This window comes from Sus scrofa, chromosome 3, assembly GCF_000003025.6.
Source record: "Sus scrofa isolate TJ Tabasco breed Duroc chromosome 3, Sscrofa11.1, whole genome shotgun sequence".
Classification (NCBI taxonomy): Eukaryota; Metazoa; Chordata; class Mammalia; order Artiodactyla; family Suidae; genus Sus; species Sus scrofa.
This window is the reverse complement of record NC_010445.4, coordinates 57,386,490-57,412,147: the sequence shown is the minus strand read 5'-3', so window position 1 is coordinate 57,412,147 and position 25,658 is coordinate 57,386,490. Positions and strand designations below refer to the sequence as shown.

At 44.3% G+C, this 25,658-nt stretch overlaps 1 protein-coding gene and 1 long non-coding RNA gene across 4 annotated transcripts in view; one reads left to right on the top strand and one right to left on the bottom strand.

The window, feature by feature from the left end:
* Positions 671 to 25,054, bottom strand: LOC102164763. Of its 2 annotated transcripts, none has more exons than XR_001306050.2 (5): positions 24,950 to 25,054; positions 23,668 to 24,118; positions 23,351 to 23,536; positions 19,446 to 19,547; positions 671 to 1,145 (listed from the first exon to the last, which is right to left on the bottom strand). It is a non-coding gene; the product is annotated as an uncharacterized LOC102164763 (long non-coding RNA). The 2 variants fall into 2 exon arrangements; XR_297313.3 differs by lacking the exon at positions 671 to 1,145 and adding an exon at positions 11,185 to 11,235.
* The window catches only part of RPIA (ribose 5-phosphate isomerase A), a 30,976-nt gene continuing 30,517 nt past the window's right edge, over positions 25,200 to 25,658 (top strand). Inside the window, exon 1 of one of the 2 annotated variants that reach the window (XM_021085537.1) lies at positions 25,200 to 25,520. In XM_021085537.1, the coding sequence (XP_020941196.1) occupies positions 25,248 to 25,520 (273 nt within the window). In that variant the 5' untranslated portion in view covers positions 25,200 to 25,247. 2 annotated transcript variants of the gene reach the window in all.

Sequence of the window (25,658 nt, the reverse complement as noted above, 5' to 3'; positions counted from 1 at the left end):
CAGACACGGCTTGGATCCTGAGTTGCTGTGGCTGTGGTGTAGGCCAGCAGCTACAGTTCTGATTGGACCCCTAGCTTGGGAACCTCCATATGCCTTGGGTTCGGCCCTAAAAATACAAAAAAATAAATAAAATAAACAACAGTGTCCTACTGTACAGTGCAGGGAACTCTATTCAATGTCCTGTAATAAGCCATAATGGAAAAGAATATGTCTATACATCTATACACATACACACATACACACACTGAATCACTTTGCTGTGCACCTAAAATTAACACACCTTTGTAAATCAACTATACTTCAATTTAAATAAATAAATAAACAAAAAACTACCTGACATTAAAAAATATATTTCAGGAGTTCCCATCGTGGCGCAGTGGTTAACGAATCCGACTAGGAACCATGAGGTTGTGGGTTCGATCCCTGGCTTTGCTCAGTGGGTTTAGGATCTGGCGTTGCTGTGAGCTGTGGTATAGGTCGCAGACGTGGCTCGGATCCCGCGTTGCTGTGGCTGTGGTGTAGGCCGGTGGCTACAGCTCTGATTTGACCCCTAGCCTGGGAACCTCCGTATGTCGTGAGAGCGGCCCAAGAAATGGCAAAAAGACAAAAAAAAAAAATATATATATATATATATATATATTTTTTTTTTTTTTTTTTCAAAGTAGTAAATGAGAAGAAACAACATGAAGGATTCCTGGGCCCGGGGACATGCAGTGAGTCACCACAGCTCAAGGCAAGAGCTCTGACACTTGCTCATGACAGAGTTTTCATCCATTGGTCCCATGGATGGAGTTTTTTTTAAGTCCCCTCAACTCACCTGTCCAACCAACTCACATAAATCCCACTGTCTGAGAGACCCATGTTGCTCAGTGAGGGTTGTTGCACTGTGAATGCTGAATTGTGAAAATGTAGAATAATAACACTGCTGATCATAAAGCCAGAGTGTCTTAGATAAACTCAGGAAAATAGATTTAGGTGAAAGCTAAAGAAGTTATTAAACACTGAGTAATTTATCCAGGAAGCTACTGAAGTTTCTTCCTTAGATATCTTTAAATACACAATAAAATAAATTTCCAGCTAAATATCAACTTCAAGAGGGCTTTTCTGGGTGCCTCCAGTCCTAAAGCTTCTTATTCTCTCAAGACCTGAAAAGTAAAAATAGAAAACAGGATGTGACTTTCAGTTATAATTTTGATGCCATTTTGGCACTTTGTTATTCCTTCACCTTTCACGTTCTGAAGCTCAGAGACTGAGATTAGGAGAATAAATGGCTATTATCTTCATTCATCAGTTTTCAGAAAGGTTTAAAACTTCTGGGACTGTAGTTAGAAGCAGCCCAGGAAATAACACTATTAAATTTCAGTCTTGCTTTACCCACTGTCATACTGTGTCACTATGGCCAGCTCCTGACCTTTTAATGCTCCATCTCCTGCTCCTTCTCTTCCCTCTCTCTTCTTTTCATATCACTTGTACATTTTTTTTTTTTTGGTCTTTTTGTCATTTCCCTGAGGCATATGAAGGTTCCCAGACTAGGGGTCTAATTAGAGCTACAGCTGCCGGCTTACATGAGAGCCACAGCAACCCTGGATCCGAGCCTCCTCTGCGACCTACCTACGCCACAGCTCACGGCAACACCTTAACCCACTGAACAAGGCTAAGGATGGAACCCGCATCCTCACAAACACTATGTCAGTTTCTTAACCTACTGAGTCACAACAGGAACTCCCTATTTTTAACCATTTTTTATTGTAGTATAATTAATTTACAATGTTGTGTTAGCTTCAAGTGTATACTAAGTGATTCAGTTAGATACACACGCACAGACACGTAAATTCTTTTTTGAATTCCTTTTCATTATAGGTTATTAAAAGATATTGAATATAGATCCTGTACTATATAGTAGGTCCTTGTTTTTTATCTCAGTTGTGTATTTATTTTGATAAAACCAAGGCACAAATGGTATCAGGGATAGACGTTAGTTTACCTTTCAGTTATCTCTTAATGTGTACAGTAGGAAAAATAAACATACTCCCCACCTCTATTCCATGGTAATAACAGAATAATTCCCATTAAATTTATGGAATAAAAATTAATAAATATTAATAAATGCATAGAATAATTCCCATTAATTTTCTTACTAATCAATGCAGTTGGTCAGAGAGAAGGCTGCTGAAAAAAAGTTTGAATTAGAAGAGTAATTCAATGTTCACACTATTGATCATGAGTCACTAAGTGTCATTTTCCTGAGTATAACAGAAACAACCCTGGGAGTCAGAAAAGAAAGAATCAGAGATAATCCTGACAGTCCCTCCAACCCAAAGGTCACTTGGCTTGACATTTTCATCTACTTGCATTTGCATTTCTTTTCTTTCTTTCTTTCTCTCATCTTTCTTTTTTAAAATTATTTATTTATTTATTTATTTTGCTTCACGGGCCACACCCGAGGCATGTGGAATTTCCCAGGCTAGGGGTCGAATCAGAGCTGCAGCTGCTGGCCTACACCACAGCCACAGCAACACCAGATCCAAGCCGCATCTGCGACCTACACTACAGCTCCTGGCAACATGGATCCTTTACCCACTGAGTGAGGCGAGGGATCGAACCCACATCCTCATGGATACTAGTCGAGTTTGTTACTGCTGAGCCACAACAGGAACTCCCTCTATTTGCATTTCTAATCCGTGCAGGTTAGCTCTTCCTTGGCAGCTTGGACTCAGGGTCACCTGTCCATTGTCTTGAAGCACTGTAGGTCCAGGCTGCCCCCAGCCCAGGTACAGCCCCTCCAGTTATCCACTGTCTCCTCAACATCCATGCACCACCAGGCACATGGTAGGCTGTCAATAAATATTAGTGAAATGACCAGTAAATAAATGCATGTCTAAATGAGCACTCTTTGCCTGTACTTGTTCTACAGTTGAGGTTGTGGAGGGCTCCTCCCTTCTCTGAGTACTAACTTTAAAGAGCCTCCAGGAACAAAAGGAGTCACATACACATTTTGAGGGAAATGATGGTCATCATGGCTGGGCTGATGGTCATCAGCCTGCTAAGTTTCTTCCTCTGGTCCATCCTTAGGAACCCAGGCTTCCTCTCTTGCCACTGTACTTTAAGGTAAGAAGGTGTTCTTTATTCTTCCTCTCCCAGCAGGCTGCAGCTTCCTGAAACCCTCTACTTTTTAAATTTTTAAAATTCTTTTATCTTTTAGGGCTGCACCTGTGGCATATGGAGGTTCCTAGGCTAGGGGTCTAATCAGATCTGCAACTGCCAGCCTATACCACAGCCACAGCAACACCAGATCCAAGTCTGCAACTTTGTTGGTTCTTTAACCCACTGAGCCAGGCCAGGCATTGAACCATGGTCCTCATGGATACTCTCTGGGTTCTTAACCTGCTGAGCCACAAGGGGAACTTCCCTTCTTCTATTTTGAAAGCGGCTTCCTTGCAGCTCCTGAATTCCAGAAGCAGAGGATGTGTGCTTACACTAAGCTCTTCCTATTGGCTTGGTGATGAGGCTTGCAGTAGTATGACTGTCACCTGATTCTGGAGGCCAGCCCCTGTTTCCCTCAGAGAGGCCAACACTGACTCAGATATGTGTCTGTTTTTCTGAAAGGCCAGGGCAGATGTGGTGCGGGCTGGCTGCTAGTGGGTTGGTGCCGGAGGATCTGTGCTTTCTTGACCAGTTTATTCTGGGAGAACTGGCAGAAGCTCAAAAGTCAAGCTGAGAGAGAGGCTGTGCAGTGAAATAATGTTCAGCTTCTTCCCTCAACCACCTCCCTCATGGCCATCTTCCTCTTGGCTAAATCAGGGAACACCTGCCCTTTAATAAGAAAACCTTCATCTTAGTTCTGAAAAAGAAGGCAAAAAGGGCAGTGTCTACAGACACACAGCTATGACCTCCCACATTCCTCAGAATTGTTTTTTTATTTTATTTTTTATTATTTATTTATTTATTGTCTTTTTGCCATTTCTTGCGCTGCTCCCTCAGCATATGGAGGTTCCCAGGCTAGGGGTCCAATCAGAGCTGTAGCCGCCAGCCTATGCCAGAGACACAGCAATGCGGGATCCAAACTGAGTCTGCAACCTACACCACAGCTCACGGCAACGCCAGATCCTTAACCCTCTGAGCAAGGTCAGGGATCGAACCCGCAACCTCATGGTTTCTAGTCAGCTTCGTTAACCTCTGAGCCACGATGGGAACTCCCAGAATTGCTTTTTTAAGTTAAAAGGCCCAGAGCTCCCATTGTGGCTCAGCGGTAATGAACTCGAATGATGTCCATGAGAATTCAGGATCAATCCTTGGCCTTGCTCAGTGGGTTAAGGATCCAGTGTTGCTGTGAGCTGTGGTGTAAGTCAAAGATGAGGCTCAGATCCTATGTTGCTGTGGCTGTGGTGCCGGTTGGCAGCTGCAGCTCGATTCAACCCCTGGCCTGGGAACTTCCATATACTGCACAAGCAGCCCTAGAAAAAAAAAAAAGAAAAGAAAAGAAAGGAAAAAAAAAAAAGTTAAAAGCCCAAGCACCTCATGAACTTGAATGTGTACCAGGTAACTAGCAATAGGCAGCTCAGCAGGGAGGAGCAGAGATAACCCCCACGTAAGGGATCTTTGAAGATGAGAGACTCTTCCCTTTGAAAGGGAACTTTTCAAGGTAGCAACCTTATCACATGAAAGAGCATCTTGAGCATCTGCTCCACTCTAGTCCAACCCTGACTGTATCACATCATGTTGCAGGTATTTGGGTGTATTTCTCAGCCTCTGGCAATACCAAAACTTTTTTTTTTTTCTTTTCTCTGATGGTTAAAAGAGGAAATGCTACTTGGTCCTCTGCAAAACCAAAGCATATAAATAACCCAAACCAACAAGGCAGGAGCTTTCAAAAAAGCCAGTTGGATGTAAACCCCAGTTCTTACAACTGGGTCTTAGTTCATATGAGTTTACTCAGAGCTGTAAGAGGCTCAATGGAGCTGGTAGCCTTACTCATTTCTTTTTTAAATACCAAAGGCCCTTTGTGCACACATACTAGGACAGGACCTTTGTACATGGGCCTTTGTTGTGATAACAATCCAGATAAATCCTTCTTTCACGAGCAAAAGGTGGGCATGGACTTGCTGGGTTCCAGGACTGGAGAATGTAGAATCACATCACTGAACAGAAATTGTGGAGTTCTGTCGTGGCGCAGCAGAAACCAATCTGACCAGTATGCATGAGGACTCGGGTTTGATCCCTGACCTCACTCAGTGGGTTAAGGATCTGGCATTGCCATGAGCTGTGGTGTAGGTGGCAGACGTGGCACCCTCCATCCCACGCTGCTGTGGCTGTGACATAGGCCAGCAGCTGCAGCTCCAGTTCGACCCTGGAAACTTACATATGCCAGGGGTGTGGCCCTAAAAAGAAAAACAAAAACGGAAATTGTGGGAGATATGGCTATAGAGCAGGGGGCAGGTTTCAAAGGGCTTCTCATATCACACTGAGATATTTGTTCTGCAAGTAAAAAGAACAAAAATCTGGGGAGTAATAGGAATAGCATCTTTTTTTTTCTTTGCAGGGCTGCATAGGAAATTCCCAGGCTAGGGTTTGAATTGGAACCGTGGCTGCTGGCCTACACCACAGCTATAGCAACTCTGGATCTGCGCTGTGTCTGTGACCTAGACAGCAGTTTCTGGCAATGCCGGATCCTTAACTTACTGAAAGGGATCTTCCATCAAGAAATTGGTTTTATTCTGCTTAATCCAGGGGAAGAGAAAAAAATGGGGAGTATATGGCTGGGAAACTGATTCCATTTTTCTAGCTAATCCCACAACCGTGAATTTGTTGGCAGCTTCTTTATCTGCACAAGAATATTAGCCAATCAATTTAGTATCAGGCGTTCCCACTGTGGCTCAGCAGGTTAAGAACCCTACTAGTATCCATGAGGATTTGAGTTCAATCCCTGGCCTCGCTCAGTGGGTAAAGGATCTAGATGCCGCAAGTTGCAGCACAGGTCACGGATGTGGCTCGGATCCCACATTGCTGTGTCTGTGGCATAGGCTGGCAGCTGTAGCCGATTCATCCCCTAGCCTGGGAACTTCCATGTGCAGCAGGTACAGCTCTAAAAAGAAAAAAAATTGGTATTAGGCAAATAAAACTCACATGTTCAAATCCCTCTAACAAGCGAATTTAAAATAAAGTTCCATTGATGGTGATATTTAAAAGAACATCAATGCTCAGTTACTCCAACAGAAAGTCTTGGGTTTCTAGAAATTCTCCCCTGGAAATAGTCCCAGGATGCTCACAGGCCTAGTCCCAAGGTCCTCTAGGCTTGCCCAGTTGCGGGTTCTAGTTAAGCTCCTTTTTCTCTCTATTAGGGGAACAAAAAGGCCAGAGGAACTGTGCTTAGACCCCACTCTTCAGGCTGCCGCTGCTCTTCCTTGTCCACTTGCTGCCTGCCCTCGTTCACGGAGAACTTCTGGATGACCCTTCGCCATGCTCGTCTCCTCTCTGGTCAGCAGGGAAACCCATTCAGAGGGATTGCTCCTAAGAGAGCTGCAGGCCCCCCAGGGCCTAGTTTTCTGCTTTGTGTTGTACCTTCCCCCTTCTCAGGGCATAAAACACGCCAGCATGTTGGATGTGTGTAAGGGGAATAGTGGACCTGGGGGAGGCTTGCCTCCTGTATTAGGCAGGGTTCTCCAGAGAGACAGGGCCTGTGTGTAAAGAGGGGGAAAGAGACAGAAGGAGAGAGACAGGGAGGGTTATTTTAAGGAATTGGTTCATGTGATTTGGGGGACTAGTGTGAAATTTGCAGGTCAGTGTGGCAGGTTGGAGACCCCGGGAAGATTCAATATAGCCATCTCAAGTCCAAAGGCAGTTTGGTGGTCAAACTCCTTCTTCCTTTGGAGACCTCAGTCTTTTCTCTTAAGGCCTTCAGCTGACTGGATACGGCCCACCCATATTAGGGGGGGGTAGTCTGCTTCACTCAACGTTACTCCAAGATTTAAATATGAATTTCATCAAAAATTCATTGTGACATCTAGAGTGGTGTTTGACAAAAAAACTGGATACGATGGCATAACCAAGTTGGCCCATGAAATTAGCCATCACACCCCAGTGTGATGTGGAGTTGGGCGCACTCTGCCAGGCTCCTGGGTCATTTGCAGTGACACTTCTCAGGCTTCTTGCTCCTCTCTGCCATCTGACATCCATGGGGCCAGACCCCAACCAAACTCTTAAATCAGGTACAGCCAAGATAGTGTACAAAGTAGACAGAACTGGGGTTCTCATTGTGGTGTAGTGGAAACGAATCCGACCAGGAACCACGAGGTTTTGGGTTTGATCCCTGGCTTTGCTCAGTGGGCTAAGGACCCAGCGTTGCTGTGAGCTGTGATGTAGGTCACAGACACAGCTCAGATCTGGTGTTGATGTGGCTGTGGCATAGGCCGGCAGCTGAGCTCAGATTCGACCCCCAGCCTGGGAACCTCTATATGCCATGGGTGCGGCCCTAAAAGGCCAACAAAAACAAAAACAAAAAACAAAGTAGACCAAATGATTCTCTTAAACCCATCAAACCAGTTTTGGTTTGCATGACATTTTGTGGTTTTGTCAAGTTCTTTTTCCAAAGAATGTCTTCATTCTTCAAACACTAAAAGCTTTAAGTTTAATTATTTAAAACTCAATAGCAGGACTTCCTGCTTCGGCATGTAGGTTAATGACCTGGCTTGTCTCTGTGGAGGCACTGGTTCTACCCTCGGCACAGTGGGTTAAGGATCTGGCACTGATGCGGCTGTGGTGTAGGTCACAGCTGTGGCTCAGATTCAGTCCCTGGCTTGGGGACTTCCATATGTCATGGGTACAGACAAAAAAGCAAAAACAACAACAACAAACATGACTCAACAGAAAGACAACATGGAAATGCAAAATAAGTTAAGTGTCTACCAGACAATAGAATAAGACAATGACAACATTTGATAGCTTGATGTTCAGAGCATGATAGGAGATTTGGGAATGCCAAAGTACAATGGGAATAAATAAATGGTACATGGCCAGTGAGACTAAGTGATGCTCTATGGGTCCAAATCGGGACAAAGAATGTTTTTAGTCATACCAATGTGGTTAGAACTACCTAGACTCTCATCCTCAGATTCATTAAAATTATTCTGGGGAGTTCCTGTCATCACTCAGTGGTTAACGAACCCAACTAGCATCCATGAGACATTGGTTTGATCCCTGGCTATGCTCAGTGGGTTAAGGATCTGGCGTTGACATGAGCTGTGGTGTAGGTCAAAAACACATCTCGGATCTTAAGTTTCTGTGGCTGTGGCTGTGGTGCAGGCCGGCAGCTACAGCTCTGATTTGCCCCCAGCCTGGGAATTTCCATGTGCTGCGGTATGGCCCTAAAAGCCAAAAAAAAAAAAAAAAAAAAAGAGAGAGAGAGAAAGAAAAAGAAAACAACAACAAAAAACTATTTTGGGGTTGATGGAGATCTTATGGTTCATACTAAATATTCTCGAAATTTCACTTCTCTTTTCCTATTCTGAAATCTTTCCCTTCTCTCTTTTTTTCAATCTTTCCTCTTCAAAGATGGCAGTGCTAGAAATCTTTTGGAAGTCAGGCCTCTGTTACTGAATATTGCCTGATGACTAATCACCCAAACTGCTTGTTTATTTCACACAATAAACTAGCTCAGGGGAAGCTAGTGGAAACGAATCCAACTAGTAACCATGAGGCTGTGGGTTGGATTCCTGGCCTTGCTCAGTGGGTTAAGGATCTGGCATCCTACAAAGAAAAAAATAAAAATAAACTAGCTCAGGCATCATTGTCCATTGTGAAATGTTAACGTATCTAATTCTGACTGTTTACAATGTATATAGAGAGGATTAAGGAGCTTGGGACCACTTAAATCTCACATCATCTAACACAAAATGGTCTCATTATGGACTGTAGAAAGCCATGGTGAGGTTAAAGCCGGAGAAGTGGCAGGGGTAATGTATATACACTTTGTAAAATCAACATTATTCACCCATGCCGCTCATCTTCAGGTCTTTGTAGGTGGGAGTGGTCCAGTTTAGAATGGAAAAGTTGTTGTGCAAATATTTCTGAGCATCTACCTAGTAAAATACTGTCTTGATGTACAAACCCTACAGCTCAGAACATCACTTTTTTCCTCTAGCTTTATTGAGAGATAATTGACATAAAGTACTATGTTAAGTTTAAGGTGAGCAGTATAATAACTAGACTTACATACATTATGAAATGATGACCACAATAAGTTAAGTGAATATCTGCATTTCATAGAGATACAAAATTAAAGAGACAAAACTTTTTTTACTTGTGATGGAAACTCGGGTTTTCTCTCTTAACAAGTTTCCTATATAACATAAACGGTGTTTATTATATTTATCACGTTGCACAATTACAACCCTAATCAATTTCTCTTGTCTTTTCTTTTCTTTTTATGGCTGCATCCACAGCATATGGAAGTTCCCAGGTCTGGGATGGAATCCGAGCCAGAGCTGTTACCTATGCCCCAGCTGCAGTGATGCCAGATCCTTAACCACTGTGTTGAAACAGGGATCGAACCCATGCCTCCACAGTGATCCGAGCTGCTGCAGTTGGATTTTTAACCTACTGAGCCACAGCGGGAACTCCAGCATCACTTTCTTTTGAATGCCATTATGTTTTTTAAAAATTTGTTAGGGAGTTCCTTTAACTGCTCAGCGGTTAATGAATCCCACTGGGATCCATAAGGATGCGGGTTGGATTCCTGGCCTCACTCAGTAAGTTAAGGATCTGGCATTGCCATGAGCTGTGGTGTAGGTCACAGATGCGGCTTGGATCCTGAGTTGCTGTGCCTCGGCGTAGGCCAGCAGCTGTAGCTTTGATTCGACCCCTGGCCTAGGAACTTCCATATGCCACAGGCGCGGCCCTAAAAAACACACACACACACACAAATTGTTATAAACGGGTCCATCTTGGAACTAAACCAAGCATTCAACTACTTTAGAATACAATGGATCACACCTTCACCCCTCATGACTGAGCCTAAAAGTATTACCATAACAAAAATGTGTTCTAACCCAAGTCTTAATTACTTGTACCATGCATATTTCTTTGGGGGATTCTGAAGGAACATCTTTCTAGATTCAGAACTGATACTGAGGAAGAAAGAGATCAAGAGGGGGAAAGTCCCTTATTTTTCTGAGATCTGCTATGAATTGGGGCTCCTGAATTTTAGGACAGTCTGTACTTGCACCTAAGGTACCTCTTCTTTCTTAGCATTTTCTATCCCAATCATGAGACTGAGGAATTATTGCCAGACTTCTCAAAACCCACATAATCACTAAGTTTTTGCCTGTAGGCTGAATAAACAAGGTATCACACACATATATATAACAGTCCAATAAATGTAGAAATAGCATCTTTCATGAAATACAAAGATATTTAACGTCATTGAAGAATTTACAGTAGACTTTTCATTATGAGTATCATTAGGTCAACCAATCCTAGAAAAAACAACTACTAACAAGTAGAAATCTACTTGTTGGGCTTATTGTTGTTGTTGTTGCTTTCGCAAAAGAAAAGAATCCTTCTTGGAGCTCCCATCATGGCTCAGCGGTTAACAAACCTGACTAGTATCCATGAGGATTCGGGTTTGATCCCTGGCCTTGCTCAGTGGGTTAAGGATCTGGCGTTGCCGTGAACGGTGGTGTAGATCACAGACGAGGCTTGGATCTCATGTTGCTGTGGCTGTGGTGTAGGCCAGCAGCTACAGCTCCAATTGACCCCTAGCCTGGGAACCTCCATATGCTGTGGGTGTGGCCCTAGAAAGCAAAAAAAATAAATAAATAAAAATAAAAAATAAAAAAATTTTAAAGAGTCCTTTTTGAGGTAGGGATTGTATGTTCTAGCTGTTTCAGTTATAATAGAAGGTATAAAAGGAAGAGTTTGTACACAGCTGGGAAAGCTGAGAAAAAAACAAACAAACCCAGAGGGTCTGAACAAGGGTGCAACCTCAGGGTCCAGCTGCCTGCAGTTCACAAGGAGATTCTTGGTCTAGTATCCAGTTTTGTTTTTATTAAGAAGGCTCCATCCTTAGGAGTTCCCATTGTGGCACAGCGGAAACGAATCTGACTAGTATCCATGAGGATGCAGGTTCGATCCCTGGCCTCACTCAGTGGGTTAAAGGATCCAGCGTTGTTATGAGCTGTGGTGTAGGTTGCAGACACAGCTCGGATGTGGCATTGCTGGGGCTGGGGTGTGAGCCGGCAGCTGCAGCAAAAAAAAAAAAGAAAAAAAAAAAAAGAAGGTGTCTCTGGTAGCAGCACAAAGGTAAAAACACAGATAGAATCCTGGACCACAATACAATCACTCACTCAACTCACTCATTCATCAAACCCTCTGGACTATAAATTACTGGGCAGGTAGAAAGCCAGGCTCTGCCACTCTTGCTTGCAGTTGAGTGAGGGAGACATCTCGCAAATACATTGGGGACCAAACACAAGGGTAAAAGTATCAGGATAGGGCGTTATCAATTAGGACTGTGCTGAAAGTGACGGTGGTCTGTTAGAAAAAAGAGGAAAATTCGGTCATTCATCTTTCGTTTCTTATACTAAACCTTACCTCAGGCTAACCAAAGAGTACATTAGGAAAGGTTCATCTTTATAAACATCTTTATCTGTTTCCTCAGAGCCTAAGTGTGACACAGGAAATGAGCGCACCCTCCTGAGGTTGGAGGAGAAGTTGAATCTTTCTTCCCCAGGTGCTGCCATTCTCAGGCCCTGTGAGTCATTGTCATGAGCTGCCTGTCTCTGCTCCCGCCCTGGTTCCCTGCCAGATCAAACACACTAGCCACAGGGGCAGTTGTCCACGGAGCCCTGAGCCTTATTTACCTGGCAAATGTGGCACAGTCACGGCAGCATATCCATTATTGACTTAGGGGCTATGCTCTGATGTAACTGGCTGGGCTCCATGCTGAGGCCCCATTTCCTCTTCATCTACTCCACTGTTGCTCTTTGTTCGCAGGGTTACACATCCAAGTGACAGTTTTCTGGGCCCATCCTCCTAATTTCTGCACAACCCTGCTAACTTATTTTTAGCACATATTTGGTGGTTGCTCTTAAAATGCTTAACCAAATACCCTATATAGTAAAAGATGAGCTGTGTAATTTACACACTCCCTGGCTGTAGAGGGGTGTTATGTGTGTGTGTTGGGTAGAAGGCAGTATTGCTAAAGACTATCTGTGGTCGAGCAGTTTTTTTTTTTTCCTTCCTTTTTATGGTTGAATCTATGACATATGGAAGTTCCCAGCCTATCACAGCCATAGCAACAGTGGGTCCCAGCCACATTTGTGACCTGTGCTGCACTGCAGCAATGCCAGATCATTAACCCACTGAGTGACTCCAGGGATCGAACCCTCATCCTCCTGGATACTAGCCAGGTACTTAACCCGCTGAGCCACAACAGATAAATATTTGATATACTGTTGAACCAAGTTTAACTGAGTACACGACTGGATCATATTCAAAACCTCAGGCCAAAAAAATCTGGAGAAATTGGGTTGTTTCAGAAACTCTTCACAGCAGAAAGCAGAGAAAGACTTCATAACCTAAATATAGCCACTGACCTTCACCTCTGGTAACCAAATTGATCCTTCCATAGAGAGGATGGTCTGCCACCTGGTGGTAACTCTTAGCACTGCTTCCTGGTAAACCACAATTCTCTGGCAAATTTTTTTGGGCATAGAAAGTATTATAAAAGATAAAGGCTGGCAGAGTCCCTATGCTGTGACTATATTTCTAACTATCAAAATAGAGAAACTTGACAAAAAATATTTTCAAATTATTTGTGACTTCCTTTATAAGAAGAAAGAAATCACATAAAAGGACAAAGGAAGAGAAAACTAAAACTAGGAGTTCCCGTCGTGGCGTAGTGGAAACGAATCCAACTAGGAACCATGAGGTTGCTGGTTCGATCCCTGGCCTCACTAAGTGGGTTAAGGATCTGGCGTTGCCGTGAGCTGTAGTGTAGGTGGCAGACATGACTCTGATCCTGTGTTGCTGTGGCTGTGGCATAGGCGGCAGCGGTAGCTCTGACTGGATCCATAGCCTGGGAATCTCCATATGCCGCAGGTGCAGCCCTAAAAAGCAAAAAAAAAAAATATATATAATATATATATATATATATATATATATATGTGTGTGTGTGTGTGTGTGTATATATGATTGATATATACAACATATCTATTTTAACTTATCCTATAGAAACTGTATAATGGAATGGAAAGAATAAAGAATTGATTTAGAACATACTGCTACATAAAAAATAGATAACCAACGAGGACCTAGGACCTACTATATAGCACAGGGAAGTGTATTCTCTGAGATTGAACAAGAAAATACAGGGTATGGGACAATTCTTTCTGAATTCAATTGTCCAAAGCATGAACTGAGGCTGTTAAGCTACATTTTGCCAAAAGTTCATTTCTTTCTTCCTTCCTTCCTTCCTTCCTTCCTTCCTTCCTTCCTTCCTTTCTTTCTTTCTTTCTTTCTTTCTTTCTTCTTTCTTTCTTTCTTTCTTTCTCTCTCTCTCTCTCCCTCTCTCTCTCTCTCTCTCTCTCTCTTTCTTTCTTTCTTTCTTTCTTTTTCATCTTTTTAAGGCCACACCTGAGGCATATGGAAGTTCCCAGGCTAGGGGTTGAATCAGAGCTGCAGCTGCTGGCCTACACCACAGCCACAGCCATAACAGATCCAAGCCTCATCTGCGACCTACACCACAGCTCAGGGCAAGACCAGATCCTTAACCCACAGAGTGAGGCCAGGGATCAAACCCATATCCTCACGGATACTAGTAGGTTTCTTAACCTGCTCAGCCACAACAGGAACTCCTGCACTTTTTATTTTATCACATATAAATTCATGTAACCACTACTGCAATCAAGAGACAGAACTATTCCATCACTACAAATACTCCTTAAAGTTACACTGTTTTAGATATATCTCAACCCACGGGTAATAACACTATGGGTTGGAAATGCCTGGACTGTACTACATGTGTCTCCGCTTTTGGAGCCAATGTTGTAGCTAGACTGGCCCTTGTGGTTCTTATTGTGATCACAAGACACATCAACCATCGTCAGGGAACATGGAAAGCACAAGGTTTATTACCCAAAAGTCCTGGAGGCTACACTGCATGCCTGGGGCTACACAGTAAGGTCCCGGGTAGAGAGAGAGATTGTGTGTGAACCTGGAGTTTTACCTTTATTGGGGTCAAGGATGGGGTGCCTAGGGTTTCTCAGGTTCACTCTTCTGGGAATTAAAGGGAAGGGAAAAACAGGGTCGCTCACTTCAAACGATCACGTTATCTAGGTCAACCAGGACTTTCTAAAAGGGGAACTTCTTGCGTGGAGCAGCCTGGTTCTTTATCTGGTTGTGTAACAAGCAGTGTGTTTGTTTGAGGTGAACGTCTTTGAAGTACATGCCTCAACAATCAAAAGCTTAATGTCCGCCACATTTTAAACCCCCCAAACTAAGAGTCAATTACTTACATTACACACACCCACAACCCTCCCTCCCACTTCTAAACTTTGGCAATCACTAACCCTCTTGCTCTCTCTCTAATGTCATTTGACGGTGTTACTTATGACACTGATGATGTTATTTATGAGACCGACAATGCTGCTTAATCAGAATCCTCACCATCATTTGACATCATGACTCTTTTGGCTGTGCTCTCGGCAAGTGGAGGTTCCCAGGCCAGGAGTCCAACCTGCACCATAGCAGTGACCCAAGCCACAGCAGTGACAACACTGGATCCTTAACCATTAGGCCACCAGAGGAACTTCTATCACCCATTTTTATTTTAGCTGGGTTTTTTTCGTTTGTTTATTTATTTGTTTGGTTGTTTTTAGGGCTGTACCTGTGACACATGGAAGTTCCCAGGCTAGGGGTCAAATGGGAGATGCAGCTGCCAGTCTATGCCACAGCCACAGCCACACGGGATCTGAGCCACATCTGCAACCTACACCACAGCTCATAGCAACACCGGATCCTTAACCCACTGATTGAGGCCAAGGATCGAACCCGAATCCTCATAGTTACTTGTTGGGTTCCTTACTGCTGAGTCACAACAGGAACTCTGGTAACCTCCAAATTACAGCCAGTCAGCACACAGCCCAGATGATAACCTGGAACTTTGAATTGCCATCTGAAGTGGAAGCTGCTTGTGGAACCGAGCTTTTAACCTGTGGGGTCTGCACTAACTCCAGGTAATGTTAGTATTGAATTCAATTGTAAGACACGGAGCTGGTGTCTGCATAGAATCAGAGAATTGGTCAGTGTGGGGAAAAAAACCCTGCATACGTGGCATCCAGAGCGAAGTATTGAGAGTAATATTAGAGCAGAGAGGAAAAGGGGGTTTTCCTTTCAGTTGTCTTATAAAAGTGTGAGGTTTAGGTTTACATTTGTTGTTTTCTTATGGTTATTTGTGGTGGGCTGAATAACAGCCCCTCAAAGATGTCCCCATCCTTGTATTTGGAACCTGTGAATGTCACTTTGTATCACAAGAGGGATTTTGCAGACGTAATTAAATTAAGGTTCTTGAGAGGGGCATTACCCTGGATCATTCAGTTGTGATCACAAGGTTCCTAATAAGAGTGGAGAAGGATTGCCCTCTGTGGTGCAGTGGGTTAAGGACCCAGCACTGTCTCTGTGGTGGCTTGGGCTGCAGGTTCCATTCAAGGCCTGGTGCAGTGGGTTAAGGATCCAGTGTTGCCGCAGCTGTGGTGTAGGTTGAAGCTGCAGCTGGGACTCAATCTCTGGCCAGGGAACTTCCAAATGCCATGGGTGTAGCTAAAAAAGGGGAAGGGGAGGAGGAGATCAGAGTGAGTAGCAGGAAACGTGACCACAAAAGGAAGATGTTGCATTGATGTAGGGAGGGGCCATAAACTGAGAAACGCAGGCAGCCCCTATCTGTTAGTGACAAGGACAGGACTAAAAATGGATTTTTCTTCTTCTCTTTTTTTTGTCTCTTTGCCTTTTTCTAGATCCACTCCCGCGGCATATGGAGGTTCCCAGGCTAGGGGTCTAATCAGAGCTGTAGCCTCCGGCCTACACCACAGCCACAGCCACAGCAACTCAGGATCCGAGCAGTGTCTGCGACCTACACCACAGCTCACAGCAACACCAGATCCTTAACCCCCTGAGCAAGGCCAGGGATAGAACCTGCAACCTCATGGTTCCTAGTAGGATTTGTTAACCACTGTGCCATGACGGGAACTCCCCTGGATTCTTCTAACTCAGTTGTTTTTTTTAAATATTGAAGTAGAGTTGATTTACAGTGTTTCAAGTGCACAGCAAAGTGATTTAGTTATATATATTATATATATATATTCTTTTTCACACTCTTTTCCATTATAGGTTATTACAAGATATTGAATATTGCTCCCTGTGCTACATAGTAGGTCTTTGTTGTTTATCTATATTTATCTATTGTGCATTCTAATTCAATTTTTTTTAATTTTTTTGTTTTATGGCCACACCTGAGGCATATGGATGTTCCCAGGCTGGGGGTCGAATTGGAGCTGCAGCCACTGGCCTATGCCATAGCCACAGCAACAACAGATCCAAGTTGAATCTGCAACCTCCTCCACAGCTCATGGCAATGCTGGATCCTTAACCCACTGAGTGAGGCCAGGGATTAAACCTGAGTCCTCATGGATGCTAGTCAGATTCGTTTCCCTGAGCCTTGACAGGAATGCCTATTAGATCATATTTTGATAAACTGTAAGCAATTATACAATTTCTGGGTTATATTGAAATCTTAACATGCTGATTTTGTCCATTCATCATCCAATCCATCCATTCACCCATCCAATAACCGCATACTGAGCCCCTACGTTGTGCCTATATAAAGCAAGCTCTGAGGACACAGAAAAGATGCAGGCTCTAGGCTCTGAATCAAAGAGCTTGCCCTCTAGTGGACAAGTATATAAATATCAGTGTGAAAAGTAGGGTGGTAAATTTATTCAGGAAGTGAGGCTGAGCTGGGTCTTAGACCTTGAGAAGTTAGTCAGATGCGGATAAAGGAGGGGGCGTGTATGGGAGTGGCAGGACGGAGGGGTTATATGGAGAACATTCTAGGCTGAGGCACCAGCACTAGCAAAGGCATGAGGACATGGCAGAACATGGTGCAGTGGGAAACTGCTGGTGGACTATGATTGGTGTTTAGGCAGTGGGGAGGAGGATGCTGAGGGAAAGGTCAGGGTCAGCTCCTGGGAAGTAAGCCCCTGCCTACCTGGTTAGGAATTTTCTAACAGATCCTGAAAGCAGTGGGGTGTCATCATGATTTAAACAGGAATAACAAAATCAGATTTTTTTAAGCATTTCTCTGGAGTTCTCCTTGTGGCATAGTGGGTTAAGGATCTAGTGTTGCTGGAGTTGTGGCATAGGTCTCATCTGTGGTGCACGTTCAATCCCTGGCCCCGGAACTTCCATATGCCGAAGGTGCGGCAAAAAAAAAGAAAAAAAAAATTGCTCTAACAGCTGTGGAAGGGAGTTGCAACTAGGCAGGAAGATGAGAAGGGGAAGAGGGAGGAAAGGGGGAGGGGAGGGAGAGAAGCTATGGAGCTGTTGCATTAATCTAGAATTGGTACATGCTGGGACTGAGGAGGTCCTGCTGGACAGAAAGTGGCTGGGTTTGAGAGTTATCAAGGGGATAGGATGTATAAGTAGAAAGTGATTACGGGGATATAGTGAGAGAGAGAGAGAACGATTCCTACAACCCTGGCTTAGAATCTGTTCATTCATTCACTGCAGTGGTTCTTGTTTATTGGTTGCTTAAATCATCTTCAGGGAAATAGAGACATCCCTAAAGTTGATCTATGATAGTATTTCATTTGAATAGCATTGCAAACCAACTTTTCCTTGTTGATGTTTTGTGTAAAATATCCAGAATGGAAATTGGCTATGAATTTTTTTTTTTTTTTTAGGGCTGCACCCATGGCATATGGAGGTTCCCAGGCTAGGGATCGACTTGGAGCTACAGCTGCCAATGGGAACTCCAAAAATTTTTTGTAGCTATAGATAATTCCAGCTATTTTTTCCCATTTGCCATGTTGCTCCCTCACTGATCGTGTTCCTGACACTGACCAAAGGTAGCTGTGTGTACAAGAGATGCCAACTCATTTCAATATTTGATTGCTTGCTTAATGTATTTATTTATTTACTTTTTTTTTTTTTTTTTTTTTTTGCTTTGCTTTTTAGGGCTGCACCTGTAGCATATGGAGTTTCCCAGGCTAGGGGTACAACTGGAGCTACAGCTGCCAGCCAACGCCACAGCCACAGCAATGTAGGTTCTGTGACACATCTGCAATCTACACCACAGTTCATGGCAACACTGGATCCCCGACCCACTGAGAGAGGGATCGAACCCACAACCTCATGATTACTAGTTGGATTCATTTCTGCTGTGCCACAAGGGGAACTCCTGATTGCCTAATGTATTTATAACTGCACCTGTTTCCAAAAAGAATTCAGAACAGTGAACTATGAAAACATAAATACAATAAAGCCTAAGCACAATGAATACAAAGCAAAAGACTGAGTCTTAACACTCCTATGCATATGCTGTTTTCTACTTCCTAGCATCTATTTCTTTCTTCTACTAGAATTTTTTACTATTTATTTATTAATTCACTTTTATTTTCTTTTTAGTGCCACATGTGTAACATATGGAAGTTCCCAGGTTAGAGGTCAAATCAGAGCTGCAGCTGCAGGCCTATACCATAGCCACGGCAACACCAGATGTAGGCTATATCTGTGAACTATGCCACAGCTTGAGGCAATGCTGGATCTTTAACCCACCCATCAAAGGCCAGGGATCAAATCAGCATCCTCACAGACACTGTTTCAGGTTCTTAACCTACTGTGCTACAACAGGAACTCCTAATTTTATTTTAAATTTAATTTTAAATTTTTTTGCCACACCAAGGGCATATGGACATCCCTGGGCAAGGGATCAAACTTGTGCCACAGCAGTGTTGTTGGATCCTTAACCTGCTGAGCCACCAGGGAACTCCCTAATTTCTAAAAAAAAGTTATTTTATTGAAGTATAGTTGAATAAATTGAAAAAAAGTATAGTTGATTTACAATGTTGTGTTAATTTCTGCTGTACAGCAAAGCAATTCAGTTATACATATATACACATTTTTTTCATACTTTTTTTCCATTATGATCACAGGCTACTGAATACAGTTCCCTGGATATATGAGAGGACCTTGTTGTTTATCCATCTTCCACCCTAATTTTTATTCCACTCCTCTCCACAGGCCATGGGCTTCAGAGGAAGATAACTCTAGCTCCTAAACTAGACTCATACTGAACAAAATCCATCCCCACATCCTGCTCCACAATTGTTGTGAGTGGGCATGTCCCTAAATTTGCCTGAGCAATGTAAAGCTGAGGGATGTGCTCAACCACATACCTGAAACTTCCGGTAGTCATCTTGGGATGTGAGGGGAAAAGCCCATCCAAGGCTGGAGCGAACCAAGAGAAGCCCGGACTGAGACTGGTTTATCATCACGTCCTTTGAAATCAAAATCAAACCAAAAAAATATGCAGATGGCAGATAAGCATGTGAAAAGATCCTCCACAACATATGTCAACAGAGAAAAGCAAATTAAAACAACGAGAGACCACTATTCACCTATTAGAATGGCAGAAACCCAGAACACTGAAAACACCAAATGCTGACAAGGATGCAGAGCATCCACTTTGCTAGTGGGGATGAAAGTAGTATATGGCCACTTTGGAAGACAGTTTCGCATTTTCTTACAAAACTAAACTTCTGGAGCTCCTGTCATGGCTCAGGGAAACGAAGGTCACAGAGCACATAATGCAGTAGAGCTGGGTTTGGATTCAAGCAGTCTGGTCCAGATATGATCTTGCACGAACTGAACTATGCTACCCCCCCAAAGATTAGAAAACGGCAAAGAAGGAATCAGAAAACTGCTTTAAGAAAATATAGTTAGGAGTTCCCATTTTGGTGCAGTGGAAATGAATCCAACTAGCATCCATGAGGATGTGAGTTCGATCCCTTCCCTCGATCAGTGGGTCAGGGATCTGGTGTTGCCATGAGCTGTGGTATAGGTCACAGACTCAGCCTGGATCCTGAGTTGCTATGGCTGTGGTATAGGCCGGCAGCTGCAGCTCCTATTCGATCCCTAGCCTGGGAATCTCCATATACTGCAGGTGTGCCCCTAAAAAGACAAAAAAAAAAAAAAAAAAAAAAAAAAAAAAAACAACCTAAACTTCTTACCATATAATTCAGAAATCACTTTGACTTTTACCCAAAGAAGCTGAAAACACAGGAATCGGCACTTGGATGTTTATAGCAACTTTACTCATGATTCCTAAAACCTCAAAGCAGCTAAGATGTTCTTCAATAGGCAAATGGAAAAACTGTGGTACATCTATAAAATGGAATATTACTGAGTGCTAAAAAGCAACAAGCCGAGTTCCTGTTGTGGTGCGGAGGAAATGAATCTGATTAGGAACTCTGAGGTTTCGGGTTCAGTCCCTGGCCTCGATCAGTGGGTTAAATATCTGGCGTTGCCATGAATTCTGGTTTGCTGTGAGCTGTGGTGTAGGTCGTAGACATGGCTCGGATCCCAAGTTGCTCTGGCTGTGGCGTAGCCCAGCAGATGTAGCTCCAATTTGACTTCTAGCCTGGGAACCTTCGTAGGCTGTGAGTGCGGCCCTAAAAAGACAAAATAAACAAAAAATAAAAAGCAACAAGCTAACAAACCAATGAAAAGATATGGAGGAAACAAATGCATATTCCTAAGTGAAAGAAGCCAATCTGAAATGGCTACACAGTATATGATTTCAACTATTTGACATCCTGGGAAAGGCAAAACCATGGAGACAGTAGAAAGATTAGTGGTTGCGGGGCTGGGGAGGAAGGGGAGATGAAAAGAGCATAGAGGATTTTTAGGGTAGTGCAAATACTCTGCATGATCTATAATGGTGGATATGTGCCATTATACATTTGACTCACAAACCCAATATTTAGATTATAATTTAGAAAAAAAATCAAAGTCTGCAAAAGCCTGGACTTTCAAATCAGCTTAAGAAAAACAGGCTCAGAAAGTGAGCAACTTGTTTGGCTTTTATTCTCCCTGTAATAATAAAAACAATGTTCATTTCCTACAGCTTCCTTTCTCATTAATAGAACGTGTGTCAGGCCACTCTAAATGGTGTTTAAGATGTGTTCTGCTTTTCTAATGGGGAGAACAAAGGTGGCTGACTGTAGGTCTGCTCAGATCCTGTTTAACCCAGTGCATGTGTAATGACACCCAGGCCCAGCCATCTGTACCAGAAGCCCCTCCCCTCTAAGCTCTGCCTGGGCCTCAAGTCAGGGAAATTAGCAAGGAAACAGCCAGTGTAAAAGATAGCAGGGATGTGGTGCACAGCATCCATAGTTCTCAGTGTGCTTCATCCATAATAAACAGCTCCAGAGATGTGAGAGAAACATCTGGGATGGAGTTATCTTGGTCCATTGCTTTATCACAATTTCTTTTTTCTTCTTTTTTGTGGCTGAGTAGTACTCCATTGTGTATATGAATCACAACTGGTTAACTCATTTATCTATTGATGGACATTTGGGTTGTTTCCACGTCTTGGCTATTGTGAATAGCACTGCTACTGCAGAGACAATGCTGGATCCTTAACCTGCTGCACCACAGCAGAAACTCCAAAAACATGTTATTCTAATATTTACTTTCTTTCTGTGCCACAGCAGTGACCCCAGCCTTACACACAGGGTCACCAGGGAACTCCAGAACACAGTATTTTCTTCTTTCTTGCTTCCTTTTTGAAGTGGGACACAAATCCTTCTGTTTTGGGGAGCCATCTACCTGGTATTTTAGGCTGATGCTGTTAAGGCTGAATAGAGACAGGTGCTGGATCACTAACTTTTGCTCCAGTAATTTTTTTTTTGTCTTATTTTTAGGGCCAAACCTAAGGCATATGGAAGTTCCCAAGCTAGCGGTTGCATTGGAGCTGCAGCTGCTGGTTTACACAACAGCCACAGCAATGCCAGATCTGAGTCACATCTGAGAACTACACCACAGCTCACACTGAGGAAGGCCAGGGATTGAACCTGCACCCTCATGGATACTAGTCAGATTCATGCCGCTGAGACACCATGTGAACTCCTAACTCCAGTAAACTTCTGATGGAGAAACTTGAATTGGAGAGAGACTGCTTCCAAAAGGATGCAGAAGGGGCCACAAATTTGACTACGGAGGCCCTCAAATGTGCAGAGAATAACTGTAGCGAGGCTCTACATTTTTTTTTCTGCATTGTAGCTAGAACTTTGAGCTGATTTCCAAATTGTGCCTAAAGAGCAGGATTCAAATACTACCTCAAATAACTTTTCCTTCTGCAGGTCAAGGTGGAGGCTGTTGAACTACTGATGAGTGACTGTAATGGGATCACTACTGGGGCTGCAAACAGAAGCTTTATTTAGGGGCTTAAGAATTGCAACTCAAGAGACACAGATTCAGGTAAAATTGAAATTGTTATGGAGAAGAGAAAGAGCCAGGAGATAATACAGACAAAAGCCACAAGGTTGTTAAAGTTGTCTAGCCAAACTGTACTTGAGGAGTTCCCCTTGTGGCTCAGCAGGTTAAGCACCGAACTAGTACCCATGAGGATGTGGGTTTGATCCCTGGCCTTGCTTAGTGGGTTAAAGGATCTGGCACTGCCACAAGCTGTGGCTTAGGCTGCAGGTGTAGCTTGGCTCTGGCGCTGCTGTGGCTGTGGTATAGGCTGGTGGCTATGGCTCTGATTTGACCCCTAGCCTGGGAATCTCCATATGTCCTGGGTGCAGCTCTAAAAAGAAAACAACAACAAAAAATTGTACTTGACTCTGATGCAGGTAAGGAAATATTTGTCCTTAAATAAGCTGTCATGAGTCATTTTAGGGTAAGGGTCTCAATAAGCAGATAGGCTGTCAGGACTTATGGTAAGGGTTGAGTAAGTATCCAGAATTTCTGGCAGATGTCCTGAATGTGTACTTTAAGACAGAAAATGGTTAGCTAATTTTCTTTTTCTTCTTTCTTATGGCTGCACCTGCTTCATATGGAACTTCCCAGGCTAGGGGCTGAATCGGAGTTGTAGCTGCAGGCCTAAGCCACAGCTATAACAACATGGGATCCCAGCTGCATCTGCGACCTATGCTGCAGCTTGTGGCAGCACTGGATCCTTGAACCACTGAGCGAAGCCAGGGATCAAACCTGCATCCTCACGGACACTATGGGGTTCTTAACCTGAGCCACAATGGGAAATTCCAGAAAGTGGTTAGCTTATAAGTGCATAACTCACCTTGTCCCAGTGGCCTCCTGGCTCCATTTTGGAGAGCTCTCTTACTAATGCCCACTCCATTTTGATTTTCCTTGCACATGGTCCAAGGGCTGACAGCTTCAGGAGGCATGGCAAAGGAAGCCCAGGTCACCAGGGTGATGACAGTGGCTTATTACTGGTGCTTTGCACACAGAAGAGGGAGAAGACCTGAAATGGTTTGGAAATAAGGTCATAGTAGACAAGGGATTCCACCAACATGGAGGAACAGCACAAAGGCTAGTTCTTTTTATAGACCTCCAAGTAGTCAATATGAATGGAGTCAGAAAAAGCTTTCTTACCTATAAAATAGGGACAGAAAGAATTCTCTCACCCCACAGAGGTCCTGTTGTGGTTCTTCAGATTAAGAACCTGACTAATATCCATGAGGACGTGGGTTCAATTCCTGGCCTCGCTCAGTGAGAGCTGTGGTATAGGTTGCAGATGAGGCGCGAATCCATGTTGCTGCATAGGCATCAGTGTAGACGGGCAGCTGAGCTCTGATTAGACCCCTGGCCTGGTAACTTACATATGCTGCAGGTGCAGCCCTAAAAAGAAAAGAAAAAAAATCCTTCCACCCTAGAGTTCCCGCTGTGATGTGGCAGGTGAAGCTGACTGTGGCAGCTTGGGTTGCTGCAGAGGCATGGGTTTGATCCCTGGCCAGATGCAGTGGGTTAAAGGATCCATCATTGCTGCAGCTCCAGCTCAGATAACAACAACAACAACAAAGAGTTCTTCCATCTTTACCATGCTCTGTAAGTAAGAACAGGACGAAGAATCTCATTTATCACCCAGTTACACAAAAGGTTAAGCCTCAACTCTGCAGTTGCCCCACTAACAGTTCACCCTAAGCGGAATTCAGGGTAGAGAAAAACTGGATGAAGCCTTCTGTGTTTTGGATACATGGCCCCTAGACAAAGATATGTATCTAAGGAAGAATTTCAATGACGCTAGATTCCTGCATCCTCCCATACTTGGGAAAGCACTAAAATCATTAACTTGAACTACCTGGGTTTTTTTGATGGTAAGTAGTCAAGATGTATGCTTGACTACATTTCATAGACCAAAAATTCATATACATACTGGCTCCTCCTCTATCTCTTGTAGAGTTCCAAAGAGCTGAGAGATTATTTCCCAGGCTATAGTCCCTAGTAACATCCCAGAATAAAACTGAAACTCACTGCTCTTACATTGTGCGTGTAGTCTTTTTTTCCTTCTTTTCACCTACATCAAGACACTTTACAGGTAGAGGAGAAACTAGAAAAGTGGAAGTCCTTTTTAAGTCAAGAAGGACTGCGGGGTTTCTGCGGGTCGCATGTTATCTGCGAGGCTAGGGCTCTATCTGGAGGAAACCTTGCCATCCATATGCATAACAACATCTAAGTCTGGGGGTCCGAAATTTGTAGTCCCGGGCCTGCGGGGTCTAAGGATGGACTAAAACGGGAGTCAGGAGCCCCCAGGTGCGTTTCCCTGTGGAGCCAGTATAGAGAAGGCACTCCCGAAATGAGGTCTCCGGAAGTGCGACTGCCTCCAGCCTCGTCCACGGCCACGTTCTTACTTCTGGGAAAAACAACAGGGTCATACCTACACCCACTTCTCAGATGCGCGGACAAACAAAAAAAACCTGAAAGAATGACCCAAACTCGGCTACACGGGCGGTACAAGTCGCGCAAAGCCTGTCGCCCGAGATTTGCGCACCCGGTCGCGGAGCATTGTGGGGCCGGTGGTCCAGGCTGGGGCGCGGCTTCCGGCCGCCGAAGCCGTAGAACCACATTTCCCAGCAAGGCCTGCGCCGCAGCGACGCGGATCTAGTACGTATGCTATCAGACTTCCGGTGGAGCCGGGGGCGGGTCTGTGGTGGAGGCTGGAGCGAGGCGGCGGGATGCAGCGCCCCGGGCCCTTCAGCACCCTCTACGGGCGGGTCCTGGCCCCGCTGCCCGGGCGGGCTGGGGGCGCGGCCTCTGGCGGAGGCGGGAACAGCTGGGGCGTCCTGGGTTCGCACGTGCAGCCTCCGGGACGCGCGCAGTTCGGCGTTGGCAGCACTAGTACCAGCAGTGGGGACGCTAACAGCGTCTGCCCGGCCCCCTCCACGATGTCCAAGGCCGAGGAGGCCAAGAAGCTGGCGGGCCGCGCGGCCGTGGAGAACCACGTGAGGGTAAGCAGCTCGGGGCATGGGGCGTCTGTGCTTGGCCTGAAGGGCTCCTGCTGAGCGTTCTGGGCACTGTCGGGCGCGACTAGTTCCTGGCACAGCGGGGGTTTCGGGAGAGGGCAGAGGGTGCGCACTTTACCCGGG